Source organism: Mangifera indica, chromosome 19, assembly GCF_011075055.1.
Source record: "Mangifera indica cultivar Alphonso chromosome 19, CATAS_Mindica_2.1, whole genome shotgun sequence".
Classification (NCBI taxonomy): domain Eukaryota; kingdom Viridiplantae; phylum Streptophyta; class Magnoliopsida; order Sapindales; family Anacardiaceae; genus Mangifera; species Mangifera indica.
The window spans coordinates 10921662-10938570 of NC_058155.1; the positions used below are offsets into that span (position 1 = coordinate 10921662).

The 16909-nt window shown below is 35.0% G+C and overlaps 3 protein-coding genes across 4 annotated transcripts; 1 reads left to right on the forward strand and 2 right to left on the reverse strand.

The window, feature by feature from the left end:
• Positions 1-1244: 1244 nt before the first annotated feature.
• On the forward strand, positions 1245-3391 carry LOC123203061 (probable carbohydrate esterase At4g34215). The gene is made up of 2 exons (XM_044619227.1): positions 1245-2002; positions 2906-3391. The coding sequence occupies exons 1-2, from the start codon at positions 1415-1417 to the stop codon at positions 3227-3229; spliced, it is 912 nt and encodes a 303-aa protein (XP_044475162.1). The 5' UTR covers positions 1245-1414; the 3' UTR covers positions 3230-3391.
• A 728-nt stretch (positions 3392-4119) lies between these two features.
• On the reverse strand, positions 4120-5608 carry LOC123202999 (probable isoaspartyl peptidase/L-asparaginase 2). Its single transcript, XM_044619157.1, has 4 exons — positions 5357-5608; positions 4978-5211; positions 4796-4882; positions 4120-4698 (listed from the first exon to the last, which is right to left on the reverse strand). The coding sequence occupies exons 1-4, from the start codon at positions 5516-5518 to the stop codon at positions 4195-4197; spliced, it is 987 nt and encodes a 328-aa protein (XP_044475092.1). The 5' UTR covers positions 5519-5608; the 3' UTR covers positions 4120-4194.
• Positions 5609-11755: 6147 nt separating this feature from the next.
• Positions 11756-13568, reverse strand: LOC123202589 (cyclin-D3-1-like). Of its 2 annotated transcripts, XM_044618535.1 has the most exons (4): positions 12906-13564; positions 12600-12801; positions 12358-12488; positions 11756-12273 (listed from the first exon to the last, which is right to left on the reverse strand). In XM_044618535.1, exons 1-4 carry the CDS (start codon positions 13383-13385, stop codon positions 12004-12006), a joined length of 1083 nt encoding a protein of 360 aa, XP_044474470.1. In that variant the 5' UTR covers positions 13386-13564; the 3' UTR covers positions 11756-12003. The 2 variants fall into 2 exon arrangements, with proteins under 2 accessions (XP_044474470.1, XP_044474469.1); XM_044618534.1 differs by having other exon boundaries at positions 11756-12488; positions 12906-13568.
• Positions 13569-16909: the final 3341 nt, after the last annotated feature.

A 16909-nucleotide genomic window follows, 5' to 3' on the forward strand; every position in this document is an offset into this window, starting at 1 on the left:
TTTCGAAAACAACATCCTTGTCAATGCAATTATATACTAATCAAAATTTTAAGGTGGATTACAACTAACATAATTTTTCTGTTGGATATAAAACAAGTGAATGAGTGGGCAAATCCGATAAAAAGTCTAAACGTCTCCATCCAATTTCTAGAAGTTGGTTGCGTTGCGTCTTTGGGTTTGTGAAGCGATCAAATTTGGAGTCTTGTCAAAAGGGATCCAGTTCCACTGTTTTATCGGTGCTTTTAATTTGAGAGCGATTTAACTTTCCCCTTCTGATCTATCAGCCGTTGATTAATTAGAAAAAAAAAAAAAGTCAAAAGACCTATGGGGAAATCAAATTTAAATATTTAAATATACATCTATTAAAATTTATTATTAGGCTTAAAAGTAAAAATATTAAAAAATAAAAAAATTATTATCTTTTTTTAGCTTAAAAATTAAATAATTTTTTTCTAAAATTTGAAAAATTATTATTTTTCTTTTAGAAGATGTTTGATTTTGAGAATGTTTTATTTTCAAAATAAAAATATTATCTTGAATAAAATAAAATTCGGTAAAAATGAATAAATATAAATAATTATTATTTTGATTAGAGGTAATAAAAGAATATTAATATATTATTTTATTTAAATATTTTAGATTTAATTATTCTAAAATATTTTTATGTTATTTGTTATATTTATTAAAAATGAGATTAATTTTATTCAAAAAATTAATAAATAAAGATATAGTTATAATAAAATCAATATTATATTATAATATTTTAATGTCTAAAATAGATACAGTAATATAAGTAATAAAAGCTTAATTATCAAAATAATTTTTATAAAACTTTAATGGAACGCTACTTTAAAATTTTGAAATCATCATTAAAAATGACAAGGTTTTACTATTTTTGATTGCATCACCCTTCCTCACTATCTAAAACCCTATAAATTGGCCGTCTCCACAATGAATCATCTTTCTCTATTGGTCTCAAACCCATATCACAAATCGTGGGCGGCTGCTAGATCAACCAATGTTTTCTCAACGTCATTTGATTAATAAACTAGCTGGAATATTAACATCATAAGCATTGTACTCATGATTAGGCCTTAATTAAATATGTGGACAAGAGCAAACATAAACCTCGCATGGACAACTTTTGGGCTCAGAATTTGGGGCCTAGATTAGGTGCAGGGCAGACGTGACGGTCGAGTTTATTTCATCAATGGTCAACTTAGGCTTGCCATCTCAAAGATTTTAGTTCATATGAATTAACGGTTTACCAACCGATTGGATTATTATTATTATTGTGGATAAATTGTGGAGAAATTAAAGATCCCATTGGCTCAAATGCATTCAAAAAAATATGTCAACTATAATAGAAGCAACCATATGGGATTGGCAAAGTCGTAGGTAGAGTTTTTGAAGAATGCTTTCCATCTTCTTCTTCATCCTTCTCTCCCATGCCTGCTCGGTAAAATCCCAGCTACCACAGAACATATTTATCCTAGCTGGCCAAAGCAACATGGCCGGACGAGGTGGTGTTATTAACGACACTAAAACCAACACCCTTATCTGGGACGGCGTCGTTCCGGCCCAGTGCCAGCCAAACCCATCGATCCTCCGTCTTAATGCCAAACTCACTTGGGTTCAAGCCCATGAACCACTTCATGCCGACTTTGATGTTGCCAAAACCAATGGAGTTGGACCAGGGATGCCCTTTGCCAATGCGATTTTGACCAAGCGCCAGAGCTTTGGAGTGATTGGTCTGGTTCCTTGCGCCATTGGTGGAACTAATATTTCTGAGTGGAGAAAAGGGAGCTTTCATTACGAGCAGATGGTAAGGAGAACTCGGGTGGCTTTACAGAGTGGTGGAATTATCAGAGCACTTCTTTGGTATCAGGGAGAGTCTGATACGATCACTCTTGAAGATGCAGAATCGTACAAAGGGAGACTGGAGAAATTCTTCATGGATTTACGTTCAGATCTGCAGGATCCTATGCTACCAATAATCCAGGTATTCTTTTTTCCTTCGGGTCCACTCGACATCTCATTTTAAGTAGGTTCAATGGCCAATCTCATTCTATGATTAGACCAAGTCTTTTTTATTATTAGGTCAAGTCATTTCCTTTCTGGTTTCTTCTTCATGGCCACTTCTTGAAGTGTCAACAGTTGCCCATGAAAATACAAAAATAAAATAACGGCAGTTGAAATGTTACATCAAGATGATGTTAGTGCTTTAGCTCCCATTGGATAAATTGTTTTTTAGTATAAATAATAAAATATTATTATATAATTATATATTATTCTATCATTAATTTTTAATTATTTAATCAAATAATGAAAAATTATATATATAATATTACTCAATTATTTAAAAAAAAATACTGGGGGAGTAAAGATCACTGATTTAAAATGGAATCTGGTGTGGCAGCTCATAAATTATTATATGAAATATTACCACCAACCCAGCAGTTGGCCCGTGGCCCGACTCAGACTCCCTATTTTTAACATGGTTCGCCCAAACTCCCCATTTTTGATACGATTTGTAAAGGTGCAATCCGTAAAATCGTGCATCATATCAAGGCCGTAAGGCAAGACTGAGGCCTTGCCTCAGTGCAAAGCAAGACCTGTTAAATAATTAAAAATAATGAAAGTATTAAAATTTTGAAAAAATATATAATTTTACGAATCCATCCGTTAAAAACCTGCAAAAACACAACACTATGATGTTCTGGCTGTGTTGTACGACTTGACTGGTTCGTAGATGGGTTTGCCCCACTAATTATCTGCCCTTGACACGGATTTCAACTTCTAGGTACGTTGGGTATGTCAGAGTTCATCTAATACAACTTACCGTCATGTCTAATTAGATCAGTAAAATAAATTAATGGGGTTAGTTGTGGTTTTGTTTTGTCAGGTGGCACTTGCTTCTGGAGAAGGAACTTTCGTAGACATAGTAAGAGAAGCCCAATTAGGAAGCGATCTCCCAAACGTGGAATGCGTAGACGCCAAGGGACTACCGCTGGAGCCTGATGGACTTCACCTCTCTACTCCTTCCCAGGTCCGTCTTGGTGAAATGTTGGCTGATGCCTTCCCAGAGTCAATTCTGAGCCCCACCAAAGCCAGTGGTATCACCGGTAATGCTCCAACAATGTTTGCTAGTTACATTTCTTACTTTCTTTTGATTCAATTGCTCATTTCTCTATCAATTATTTTAACCTTAACGATTAATTTTCCATAGCAAAGTATCATTGTGGTAAAAGTAAGAGACAAATATTTTATAATTTTATTTTTTGGTCATGTTTTGCTAGTTGAATTTTGTCATCTTCTATTGCTTCTCTTATGAAGTGATACTTGATTGTCAACATCTTCAAAATTTATTCAAAGCCAAATTACTTGAGAAGCTCTCACTTTTCCTTTTTATTTCACGTGGGGTTTGGGTTGTTGAGACAGTTGCCACGATAGGTTGTAGAGTTTCAGGAGGGTGGATTGGAAGGGATTTGGTTAGACGACGGTGGCAACAAATAGTGGAAATGGTGTGGGTTGTTGAATGCCCTGATTAACAATTTGGATTTTGTATCGTGGAGGCTTTAGTTTTGGGTTATTAAATGCTTCGATGAGCAATCAACTGGTGTGATTTACCATCACTAGCTCCACCACAATGAAGATTGTGACAAGATTTGTCCAAAAAATATGATAGGATAATCTCGTATAAATAAAAGAAAGGTAAAATGGAAGAATTAGAAAAGCAGAGTGACGAAGTCATCGTAATATCACAGTTTAGTCATTCAGATTTTGCTTTTATTGTGATTTCATTTAGTGCAACTTTGATTTAAGGTCAATGAAAAAAAAAAAACACTTACCAGTTTCATTAAATAATTAGGTTTTCATTAAATTCAATAAGTGAAAACATGTTTTTCTGGCCTCAGATGTAATAATGTAATTTACTTTTTCGAAAAATTTTTAATCTAACCCTAAGAGATAGCAAAATTAGTTGAGTATTTGAATTTTTAGAATTTAAATTCAAATCTTTATCATATTTATAAACTTTTGATTTATAGATTTACGAAACTTTGGCTTAAACGGAAAAAGCCAAATTTTCATCAAAACTGAAAGGAAGAAAATTAAGACTGTACATAATAAATAGTCCATTTTAATAGCGAAAGTCTTGTGAAATATAAATGACAAATGCTATTAACTTATAAACTACCATATATCAACCTCCATGAATCCATCCTCGGTTGCACAGCCCCTGAACATTCCATTTGTGTTAAACCCACATGCAACTTCACCTTTCTTAGAAACCGCAATCAGCCCAGCTTGTCCTTCATCAAGCCTTTCTTTTATCACAAAATCCACCGCCTCTTGCAGCTCCAGACCCTTGTATTCCATCACTGCCGACACGTCACGAGCCAGAGTTCCACGTATGATGGCCTCCCCTTCTCCAGTGCACGACACTGCACACAATTCACAGGCATACGTTCCAGCACCGATAAGCGGGGAGTCGCCAATTCTCCCACTCATTTTATTCATCAGTCCCCCTGTTGAAGTGGCTGCAGCGCATCGTCCCTCACTGTCCACAACCACGCAGCCAACTGTTTCCGGTGCGTATACGCTTATTGGGAGCCCGTTCATTTGCAAGGGGCTGTCCATGGCACCTGCACCCACACTGCAGCTTTCCAGTCCGACTTTTGGGATTCTATAATCAAACTAGTTAAATGACAAAAATTTAATGCTAGTGAGTGGAGCCCATTTGTTTTACAAGATTCAAATGAAATGACAGACGGTGACGGATTATTCAATGTACCAGGATGGAGTTTGCTTCCTTGGCCAATTTTAGCATTCCAACGTTTTCGGCCGTCACGAAGTACTGATTCTCCACCAACTCAACGCCCTACACGAGTTACTTACGCGGGTTAATATTCAAGAAGTGACATGTGTTGTTCAGAAATTTAGTCTGTACACGTGGCTTAAAAGGGGAATATTAACCTGTTCTCTTGCGAATTCCTCTGCACCGTCGAAGGCAATATACGAGTGAGGAGATTTGTCCATGACGAGACGAGCAAGAGAGATAGGGTTCTTTACCGTTGTTAATCCAGATACGGCACCGCATCTTCTCTTAGGTCCATCCATAATGCTTGCCTCCATCTCCACCGTTCCTTTTGCCGTGAGAGCCGATCCCCGCCCAGAATTGAACAGGGGATCAGTTTCCAACTCTCTCACCTAAGTCATTAAAATTTAAAAACATTAACAATAAAAACGAATAACAAAGGAAAAATGATCTCCAATTACACTATTCATGATCCGCTTGTTTATCAAAGAATAACAAATACAAAAGGAATCAGGGAGTGGGAGAGAATATCCATACCACAAGTTCAACGACATCAATGGCTGAGAAATTGGAGCGAAGAGCAGATATGCCGAGATTCAGGCAGCGATTGAGGAGTTGTTTGGCTTGTTCTTGCCGCTCAGCGGGAAGATTCGGATCCACACCAGCGCCTCCATGCACAGCTATAGCCCACCCTACCATTATTTTCTGTTCTTTTCTCTTTTTCTCACCCTCTGGCTCTGGCTCTGGCTCTTGCTCTCGCGTTTTTGCCGTATGGATTTGAATTTGGAAGTTACATCGTTCACCTTATATAGGCGATTTGCGGAATCCCAAAACATTTATATTGTAAATTAAAATTAAAGCCTATGTGGTCTCATTTTCAGATTTACAATACGCAATTTGGGATGTTTGGTGAAGGGGAATCTTTAAATGTTTTATTATTATTTTTACTTTAGTTGTTATTTATTAAATTTTTATGTTAAAATAATTAAAATATCAACTTAAATGAATAAATTTTAATAAATAATTTAATTAATTAATTTTATAATTTGATAATATGAAAAAAATAATTTAATATATGATTAAAAATACATAAAGCAAATACTTCAACATAATATATGTTAATACTATTTTTCACAAATAATTTTTTAATATTATTTTATTAAATTAAACACAATTATTATTTGTACATACAAATTTTACAAAATATAATAATAATTTTTATCCATTTATAATCTATTTTTATAATAATTTTTTATTATTAATAATAAAAAGACCATTTTAACAAAGAACACCCTATGAGATTTAATATCTTTGAAGAATCACAAAACTAATAAAAGATTTTAAAATTAAATTAAAAAATATATTTTTTCTCTTTAAAAGAGAAATTAAATTAATCAATTCAACACTGCTAATTAATTTAGTAATATTTATCAAGTTATTGCAATTTTTTAACTCTCATGCAAACTGCAGGGTTCTTGGAGGAGAAATCTAGAATTTGAGAGACTGATTGATTAACCCACATGGCTGTACCAAGGGGCGAAGAAAAACTTGGAAAGGAAGACGGATGGAGATCCCAGTGGGACATCGTCATAATCTGATAACAAATGATAAGAATGGTGATTGGCTGGGTTTGCATAAGGTTGATGGATGACTAAGGTATGAGGAAGCTGTCCATCAATGGATGGATATTAATCAATTAAACTGATTCAACGTTCAAACGATGCATGCACAATCACAACGCAACCCTAGAAACGGAGGGAACCAGATGGCGATGGCACCCCACCAAACATGATAATACTGTTGAATGTACATTGTTCATCTTCCACTTGTTCTCGTGCTCTTCCCATTAACTTCCTCTCCTTCTAGAGCCGTAGACATTTACGACCGTCTTTGGATACTAAACTATAACCAGTCATTTCTAATTTCCGGAACAAGTGATTATATAATATGAGTTTTAATTTTTATACTTATTGGTTTAATATATTTTTGATATGATATCAGAGTACAAGTCAAACAGTTTTAAAGCGTTTCTAGATACAAGTCACAATATACCTATTAAAAGCGAACTGAGTCAAACGACGAGTCTAACAGTTTAGATGATTGTATTTAAACGAGAGTATTGGAGACTAAAGTCTCACATCTAATAAATGCAATATAACTGAGTGGTATATAAATATATAGATTGAATTTTAATATAAATCAACTGGTTTTGTATAATATAGGTTTTAATCTTTACACTTATAGATTTAATATGTTTCCAACGATCATTGTCAAAGCATCACATTATATATATAACTTTCATTTTTGTTCAAACGTAATGGTGGAGTTCTACTTGGATGGCATTTCCATCACGTATAACTATTCCAACTTCACGCTAGGAGTGGTGGCCATGGAGTAGGAAAGGAAAGCTAAGTGGTGAAGCAATATATATTGATGATACTGACGCAACTTCCATTCCCAAACTATGTGGAGGTAATGCTTGCAAGACTAATTTCACTTCCCACTACAAAGACATGTATATTGTCTGAGCTCCAAGAGATTTTTGTCACATTCATCTTCGATCTTACGGTGTCTCCACTCACCCTGCTTCTTTCCTTCAGTGGAATCTTGCTATTGCTATGTTTGTTTTGCGGCCGACCCTTTTCACATATGGAATAGTTGGAATCCAGAATGAAAGACGCCATTGTTATTTGAGAAATGTTATACGTACTCACTTTTCAATATATAAATACATATACATATGATATGATGTCATATAATTGGATGTTGTTTTTATTTTAGTACATAATTTTCTCCTTTCACTCTCCTTCAGTTTCCATCTTCAATAGTAGGATGTAAAAATTGAAGTAAATGCGAGAGATCCTCAGTTGAACGGATTTGAAAGATACAAATAATACGTATCACTTAGAAGACTTACTTAATATCCAAAGGTGGTTCCAATAGTTTATGTAACAAATTCATTTTCGAATTTACGGATAAAAATTTGATGGGGTTTAAAATAAGTGAGACATTAGTCTTATTCTGGGAACTTTAAAGGGGCCAAACTCTTCTAGAAATAATGGGCAAATTTCAGGACACGGGTAGAGAAAAGGGCCAAGACATGAAAACATACTTCTATGGACAAAATATTAACTTGGGCCAAGATTTCAAACTCCATAGAAAATTGTACATTTTAACTAGGAGGCCGATGGATTATTTTCAATCAGATTTTAGTTTAATTTTAAAAATATATTTGTAATAAATAAAAATTTTAATATTTATTGATAGATTAATTTTTATTAAAATTTAATGTTAGAGAAAAAGGTAAAATTTTTATTTTACCACTAAACCCTAAAAATTTATATTATTTTTCCTCTTTAATTTAAAAAACTAATAATTTACTTGATAATTTAAATTTAAAAAATTATATTTCTCCCCTAGAGTTTCAATTTTTTAGGCAGCCTCTCTCTCTTCTGCAATTGATGGCCTTTGGTAGTCTCTGTGCCTTTTTCTAGTCTTTACCTCGCTAGAGAAGACAAAAATTTGTTTGGATGAAGACAAGAAATAGTCTTTGTCAAGCGACAATGTGGTTGAATCTTAAAGCTACGATGAGACTAAAGTAATGATGGAAATAAATTGACAATAAAACCTAATTTTCGAATGACAAAAACAAGTTTGTTTAGATGAAATTTCATTTTCTATGATGAGGATGAAATTAGAAAAAAGGAGAGAGACGATTGCAGCTTGCCAGAGAGGGAGAAGTTGTCTAAAAAATTGATACCCTTTGGGGGGGGGGGGGGGGATGAGAATGCAGATTTTTAAATCTTGAATAGAATTTTTGTCATGTCATTTTAATTGTATATACTTAAAGGTATTTTTTTTTTATTTCACTTTGTAAAAGTAAATATGTTATTTTAATCTTATCCTAATAGATATCATCCACATTATCAGCTTATGGGTTAGACTTTGAGATTTTGAAATTATACTAAAACTTGGTGAGAAATAGTTCGTTGGCCTTTCAACTAACCCTCCAATTTTCTTCATACAGTCGTAATCTCTGACAAATTATACACCTTGGTAATGCCGTAGCACATGGTTAGTTGCAGCCAATTTTAATGATATATATTTGGTATGGCGCTCTTTACAGCCAACACACCTAAAATCTACCCGATCCTTCCTTCTGGTCCATCAAAAGGGACACTTGAGTTGAGGCCTAATTGTCATATGCAGGACTTGACTTATCTCACAGCATAATAATACCAGAATACCCCACAGGAATCAAAATCAGTGTATATTTCACAGGGATATAAATCGAAAACCCATTTAGCTTCCCCACTTTTGGACCACTCTGCCATTGATTCTGTCAACATTAACTGTCTCTCGGCTTTTCCTTTGATGTTTTCCTCTTAAAACATATATACGATGCAGGCCAAGAGGGCTTGAGAAGAAGCTTAAAGCATATTCATTCTTAATTATATACCTATTGTCTCCATGCACGCAGCAGCACTGTTATAATTAATATGTAAAAAGTAATGTGAATATGCCTTTACTTGGCTGGCAGTTGCAGGAGGACTGAATGGTTTGCTTGGCATTTGCAGAAGATGGTGACAAGTAAGATGGGACAATAATAACAGCCCAGCTTGCCTAGTCCATTGGATACTCATCTTGTGGTGCCCTTTATCAGCCAGTCTGCAAAACAGAATATATTTCAATCTTTTTCGGTCAGTAAGAATTGAAATATCCAGTGCTTCACAATTATACCATTCACGCATGGAATGTGCATCCATGGAAGCTTGATGGATTACATTTTGTCCCATCTTCTAAACTCTGCTTTCCAGAGAATTACAGTCTCTGTAAAGTGGACCTGCTTCAATAATAACGGTAGACCCAATTACACCAGAGGGATTATTTACTAGAATATTATTAGGACTGCTTCAACATGGCCTCAAATTTTAGCTCTAGAGTGATAGAGTTGCCGGTTGGCAATAGTTACTGATTTGCAGGAAATTAAATTGCCGTCCATTGTGAGACAAATTCTTGTATAAAAGGGTGAGCTTTGGGGAGTTTAAATAAATGACAGTGGCAAGAAAAGATGAAAAGATATTCAATGGAACCAATTACTATCTTATGAACATGATCCTCAATTCATAATTTAACATTCTCTCTTTTTCTTTTGAAGTTGAAAATATGCTACAGGCCACAATACTACCAAAAGCAAAGAGCAAAAGACCAACAAAGAACAAAATAAAAAGATATTGTCTCCCAAATTCAACATTCCATCACCTTTCAACTTTTTCCCCTTTTAGTGGGTGTGTTTTTAGTGGATCTAATTGCATCCAAGATCCCTTTTAATCTTCTCTTATATGCCTACTTTATGTGGTTAATCCGGCTTAGTCCTGTACTTTCTTTTTGGCCCTTTTTTCTCATCAACTCCACAACATTCACATCTTCCATATTCTGATCTATGAATTCTGACACGAATCTCAACAAAAGGATGAGTGATCTTCAAAACCAAAACGTTAAAAAAAAAATAAACAAGAAGAAGTTTAATGCGTGGCATACTTTAATGCAATATTAACGTGCCCATTTACAAATGCACTCACAAGAGCAAGGGCTACGTGGGATTCTTCTTCTTCATATAAACTACTCCGACATTCAAGGTGCAGATAATTTTTATATATCAGCTTGCAAGTGATTAAGCAGATTTAATAATAAAGTCTAGAGATGTGTGTATTTAAGATGGAGAATAAAGCCAAGTCATGATTCCCTTTAGTTTAAAGTGATGGAAAGCACAGGCAAACCTTCTTGCGCGTGTCTTTTCTGGTATCATCAACTATTCTTAAGCAAGAGCGAGACTGACTAAGTCTGTATGTTAGGAAAATTTTGACCAAGAAAACTATGCCTTTTCTTTGCAGCAAGTGTTTATACTTTATATTCTATCCAAATTAACTCTCTTCTAGCATAATCCTGGTAAAAATAAAATAGAGAAATAACTACACTGTCCTTTTTCTTGTTGACAAATGCTGTGAAAACCCTTCTTTTTCTTCTTCTTTCTTTTGCTCTTTCTGGGTGTATATTTATATGATTTCCATTAGACTCTTTTCTCTCTCTCTTTCACTTTCAAGAAGCAAGAGATCAGCGAACACTAAGCAAATATATGCTCTTCAATAAACTGTGAATGCCTTTCCTTAAGAATATGAATGGTGGCTCTCACTGAATTTGCCTCATTAGGCTGGAGTTGGAGGAGCTACATCTGCCTTTCTTTTTTCTTGTTAATCGGGGAGCTACATCTGCCTTTCATTCAACTGTAATATTTGAAAAACAGTGCTTTGTCAAGAACCATAAATCTAATTAGTTCAAAATCCTTATCTATGTATACTGCACATTATATATACTTCATAGTACAATTATGTACATGCTTCTTCAGTCATAATAGGTAATAAATTAGGGAGCCTAATGCCTCCGGTGTGTACAATTAGTACAAGCAGGAAGGTTTCTTCTTGAACTATGAACTGTGTGTACAGCCAGCAAAGCTGGAAAAAGATAAATTTTTTGAGATATCGAAGAAGTATTCTATAAAATTTCAAAGCGGACGGTGTTTACAGCTGTGTAGCTCTTTCTGTTTACAGTCATTTCAAAATCATACAAAAGATACAGGCTCTTCAAACGAGGTCAAAACTCAAACAATTAACAGAAAGTTTAGCTCAAAATTGCCAGTGGCCGACAGCATGTTCTTCCCTTCACATGCAAGCAAAAAAATTCTGTATTTTCATCTCCGCCATTACTACTTCATTAGAAATGAGTGATAAAAGAAAAATGACCCATACATTATTAACATACACTGCCATGTTCTTGTCTATGAAGATCATGAAAGATTTAATTTTATGTTTCTTATTGCCATTAATATATTTTGAGCTCTCTACTGACATAAAAAGATGAAGGGCTTAACAGAGAGGAGATGAAAATGGAAGTACTCTTCATTGCTATGTTCATATTCTTTGAACTTTCGTCTGAATAAAATGCTAACGATCTCTACTTCCAAATTTCCATACCCACCACCCAAGAAGAAGAGATGCAAGTGAAACCAGAATTGGGCTTAGGCTAGGGAAATGCAGAGATGGCAAGCAATTTAACTTGCAGATGATATAAAAGAGCAGTATCTATTATTACAAAGACTATGAAAAGATAACTAATGAAGGAGCTGGCTAGCGAGGGACGGTGAGAAAATCTGGAGACACATTGGCATGGTTCTGCCTCTGCATGAGTAGATCTTCAGCCCTGCTCTTCTTGGATAGTGGTTCAGGCGAAGAAGACACAGACAATGCCACCGGCCATGAATCGTTGGAAGTATCAGAGCTAAACGACACATCCATTACGCCGTTTGGACTTCCTGGAACTGAACCAAACTTGCGCTTATTGGATTTGTTGCCATATCCTTCCATTGCCAACTTCAATTTCAGCTTCTCTACCTGGTCCTGTTTATACATAATCAACATTTCTAGAATAAAATCAAATTTGAAGATAAAATGTAGAATATATGACAAGTAAAAGATTTCAACCTTGTCGACTGCTAGAATATCGAATAGCTGGTTTTCAAAATCTACTCCAAGACAGGGTTCTATACTTTCAACAACGTGAAGCATAGCAGCAGTGGCCATCACAGACGGTAGATAATGCATAAACCTAGAATCTGGAAATGGGCAAACAAATTAAAACAAAATTCTAATTTTCTTGGTTGAATTGATAGCAGATTTCGGAGGATAAGCAATGATAAGGGAAATGAAAGATTTAAATGATTTACCTGAAATGAGAGAGAGAATGATACGCTCGCATCTCTTGCGAAATTCCCCAAAGACATAGTCCTTTAGCCCAAATCTCCTTGCGAAGAAATCGAGAAAAGCAAGTGGCGTCACCGGATTCATCTTCCATTTAAGCGTGGAGAGAACCAAAATCTCCATTCTCTGTATAGTTTTGGCCTCAAATACATATTTACTTCCCTCTACCTAAACAAACCAAATAACCCCAGATTGACAAACATTATCAGAAACATATAATCTCAATATATAGGAAAATACACCTAGCACAAGATTCGGTAAAAGGAAAATACTTGTAGGTCCAATAAGAGGGGCACTTGGGTCTCCTCCACCTTGGCCGCAAGAAAAAGACAAGCCACGGCAACCAGTTGTGTCATCCATGGCTTATCTCTCTGGAAGTGGAAACTGAACAGGAGCCTGTCTAGGTAGTTGACAGCAAGAATTGCAGTGAGAGCAGAGAAAGAGTGGTGAGCATTGACTTTGAGCATCCACTCCACAGCATCACGGCGAGCCCTTATCAAAGCTGGGTCAGTTTCCGGGTTTTTACAAAAAAGGTTTGGTTCTTCCTTGGATAACAATGTGGAAGCCTCATCATCTTCCCAAAATAAGTCTTGCTCTAGCAAGATTGGCAATTGATTAGACTCGTTGTTACCAAAACAGTAGTTATCTTCTTGGAAGTAGTCATCACTGACTTCTTCCTCCCAATTCTCTTCTGAACAGTAGAGAGCATCAAGAAGGAAAGCAGGGTTTTGTTGAGCATTTGACTTGGCCATCTTCTTCCTAGAAGAAGAGGTTTAGATCTCGATCATTTCATCATACATTAGAGATAGTGAGAAAGGAAGCGAGGCCTGAAGACCCTGCTTGATTCATCTCTCTCTTCTCTTTCTCTCTGTGAAAAAAGAGAAAGGCAAGGGAGGGGAACAGATGAGTTTCCAAAAGGGTGTGATTTATTTGGGAGGTTGTCAGTGTATCTGATTTTTATTTTGTAACGAGAGAAAGTGTTGTGTGTTTGTAGTCCAGGGGCTGATCATGGGCCATGCAACACAATAACTCGACACGTGACGCATGTACCTTGTAAAATTTAAAGACCCCACAAAATTGGACCCTACTAAAATGGATTTCATTTTCCTCATTTCAGATCTTCAAACATATTGTCTATATTATTAATGATTGAAGAATCTAGTACTAGTTTCAGTGATCATTTTCCCCCTTATCTTAAAATACATTTAAAAAATAAAATAAAATACATAAATAAAATAAAATTTTCTTCCCCAAATTTTAACTTGATACATTACATTAATGATATTGACATAGGCCAAAAGACTATTCCCACCAAAGGTATAATCAATTTTTAAATTCTTATATATTAAATTTTAAAAATTTTTTAAATTTAAAAATAAAATTGATATTTAATTAAAAATATTAAAATAATATTTTTTATTTTTTATTTTAATTTTAAAAATTTATGATTTTCTCTTAGTGTAAGTTTCGAAAATTATATTTTTCTTTTTTAAGGTATATAGTTTTTTTTTTTTGGATGGGCTATTGGAATCGTTTCTCTGGCCCCATCTTCAATCCAATCTCTGTCCCTTCTATCAATACTCTCTCTCACCTTCAATTCTATGCCGATTTCATCCATTGCCTTTTGAACAAGTCTTTTGGCCTAATAAGATATGACATACATTTTAATCTCCTAAAATTAATAGTAAGGGAAAGAGAATTCATTTTCTTTCATTCTTTCCCATTGCCACCCAAGCTTCAAACTCTTTTCTTATCCTTCTTCCCTCCACTCATCATCCAACACCCTGCCTTCTTTTCTTCTTCATCTTCTTTTTCTTTTTTCCTCCTTTCCTTTATTTTTCTCTATCTCGCTCTTCTTCTTCCTTTCCACCACCCAATACCACGGCGGTCAAGTACTACTTTTGATCCTACGTCGTAAAATGCCATCTACAACTTCTACTCCTTGTACTACCTTTCAACAACATTTGAATTGGGATGAATCATTTACTCCGATGGTATTTAATAAGAGGATTAGAGTGATTTGAAGAGTCAAGGATGTGAAGGCTATTTTTATGACATCTGCAACTGTTAGTGATTTGTTTGATTTAGCGGCCATTAGGGATGATTAGAAGAGAAAATGTGGAAGGAGATTAGACTTGAGTGTGAAGAGATTGGAGCGGGAACTGTAAATGTTGGCATGTGTAAGTGAGAGTAAAACTGTTTTAAGGCCAACCTTAGAGGTGAAAATGTTATCACATTTTAAGAGGAAATGCATGTGTTGGCACTGTCATGAAGGTCTGAGGGAGCTGGGCCATAAAATAAATATGTAAATTGAAATTTCTATTTATGAGCGGTGAAGTTAATTGGCGCGGGCGGGAGAGAGAGCTGTACTACATACACACACCCCGAGCCCGACACCTTGAAAGTAACCTCTGTATCTGATGCACTGACTGACCTTCATACACAGACAGACAGCAAAAGAATTGAGCTTTTTCCCACCATAAAATTACATAGAAAAGAGTAAAAAAATCCCAATTAATTTATCTTGTACTTTCAAAAAAAGATAATTGCATTTAATTAATATTGATGTTTGTATTTCAAGGCAACCCTCTACTTCAAGAAATTTGCAATGCAACGGAGCAACTGAGTCTTGGCCAAAAGCAACAGACGGCCATTGAAGTCTAATCCTCCTGTTTTCTGATTCTAAATGTGAAGTCTCATGGAAAAAGTCTCAGGAAACAGAGACATAAAAAATATTTATTTTTATTTCAAAATTTTTTGAGTTTATTCTTGGTGATTTATTGGAAATTTATTTATTGAAAAGAGAAATTTCCGTTTAGTGATTAGTAGGACAACTCAATTCTTCTTTTCTGCAAAAAGACGACTCCCCTGACCAGCTCATCTTGTATTTGTAATGCAGCATTGACCACGAGTAAATATATAAGACAGAGAGATGGTGCGTTTAACCAATAAAATTATATATATAAATAATAATATATTATTATATAATTAAATATTATTTTATTTTAAATTTAAAACTATTTAATTATATAATAACATATTATTTATATACCAAATTATATGCATAATAATATATAAATCTCTAAATATTAGTTTAAATGATAAAGATAAGAGTCTTTAATTATAAAACTATATATCAAAATTAAATATTAAATTATTTAATCTAATAATTATAAAACTAATTTCTAAATATAAAGTTTTATTAATTTCGTGTGATCGGTTTAACCCATTTGTTTTCTTCTACTTTCAATCACAAAGCAAAAACCTCCATTGGCGCTCATCAAGGTCAAGCCATGTCTTAGCTACACCGTCTACCTGATGGGGTAGGACCAAGCTATGAAATATGAATCCGGGAAGATTTTATCATCTTTCTCGAGCTCTCAACAGTTCACAGACTAAATAGCCCCATGGCCATCTCTAGTGCACTAAGTAAGAAACTCATTATGTTAATTGGAGTTTTAGAGTGAGGGTCCATATGGCCAGCCAGCTGTGTGGATGTCCCCAAAGTTTAGGGGGCCCACCTACAAATAGTCTAATGTTGAATCATCATGCTAGCCCCGTAATTACAGCGTAAACTTAGAGATCTTTTTCATGAATGATGATTGACCACAAGAGATTGAAAGCTTATATGGTGTACCATGATGATAAGCAGTTGACCTCTTATTACCCATTGCGCCTGTACCTTTTTATCGTCTCTTCTTTACCCCTTCATTTTACCTTTCAAATGCAAACACTTACTGTTGGAGTCCAAAGCTATAACCTCTCAACTCTATACTTCATCTATTGACTGGCGAGTTAGGTGTTGGCATCTTTTCAAATTTTCCGGCCGGAACCACCCTGGCCCTGCCTGGTCCAGTCCCTTTGACATCTCTATGCCCAAATATGCCTCAACTCAAACCACAATTAAGAACTACTACTGAAGTGGGGGACCAGATTACTGTAGGTATGCAGCTATTTAGTTTCCATAAATTGTATGTGGAATTACAATTACGAGTACTAAAATAATGGAAATTTGAAGCAAAACCATCACACATCTGACATCGGTCTCTGAATCACTCAGTGAATAATGTAGGTTAAAATCTGATATGGTCCAGCAGATGAAACCCAGATTATTCGATTTCGAATGTCATCACAATTCTGCCTCAAGAGATGTCACAGTAGCAGAAAACAGTATCATCATCATATTTCAGCTTGCAGGAAAGGAATATATAATAAAAGTATGACTATCAAATAGTTTATATAACTGGGGGCAATAGTGTGTATGCAATGTGTGAAA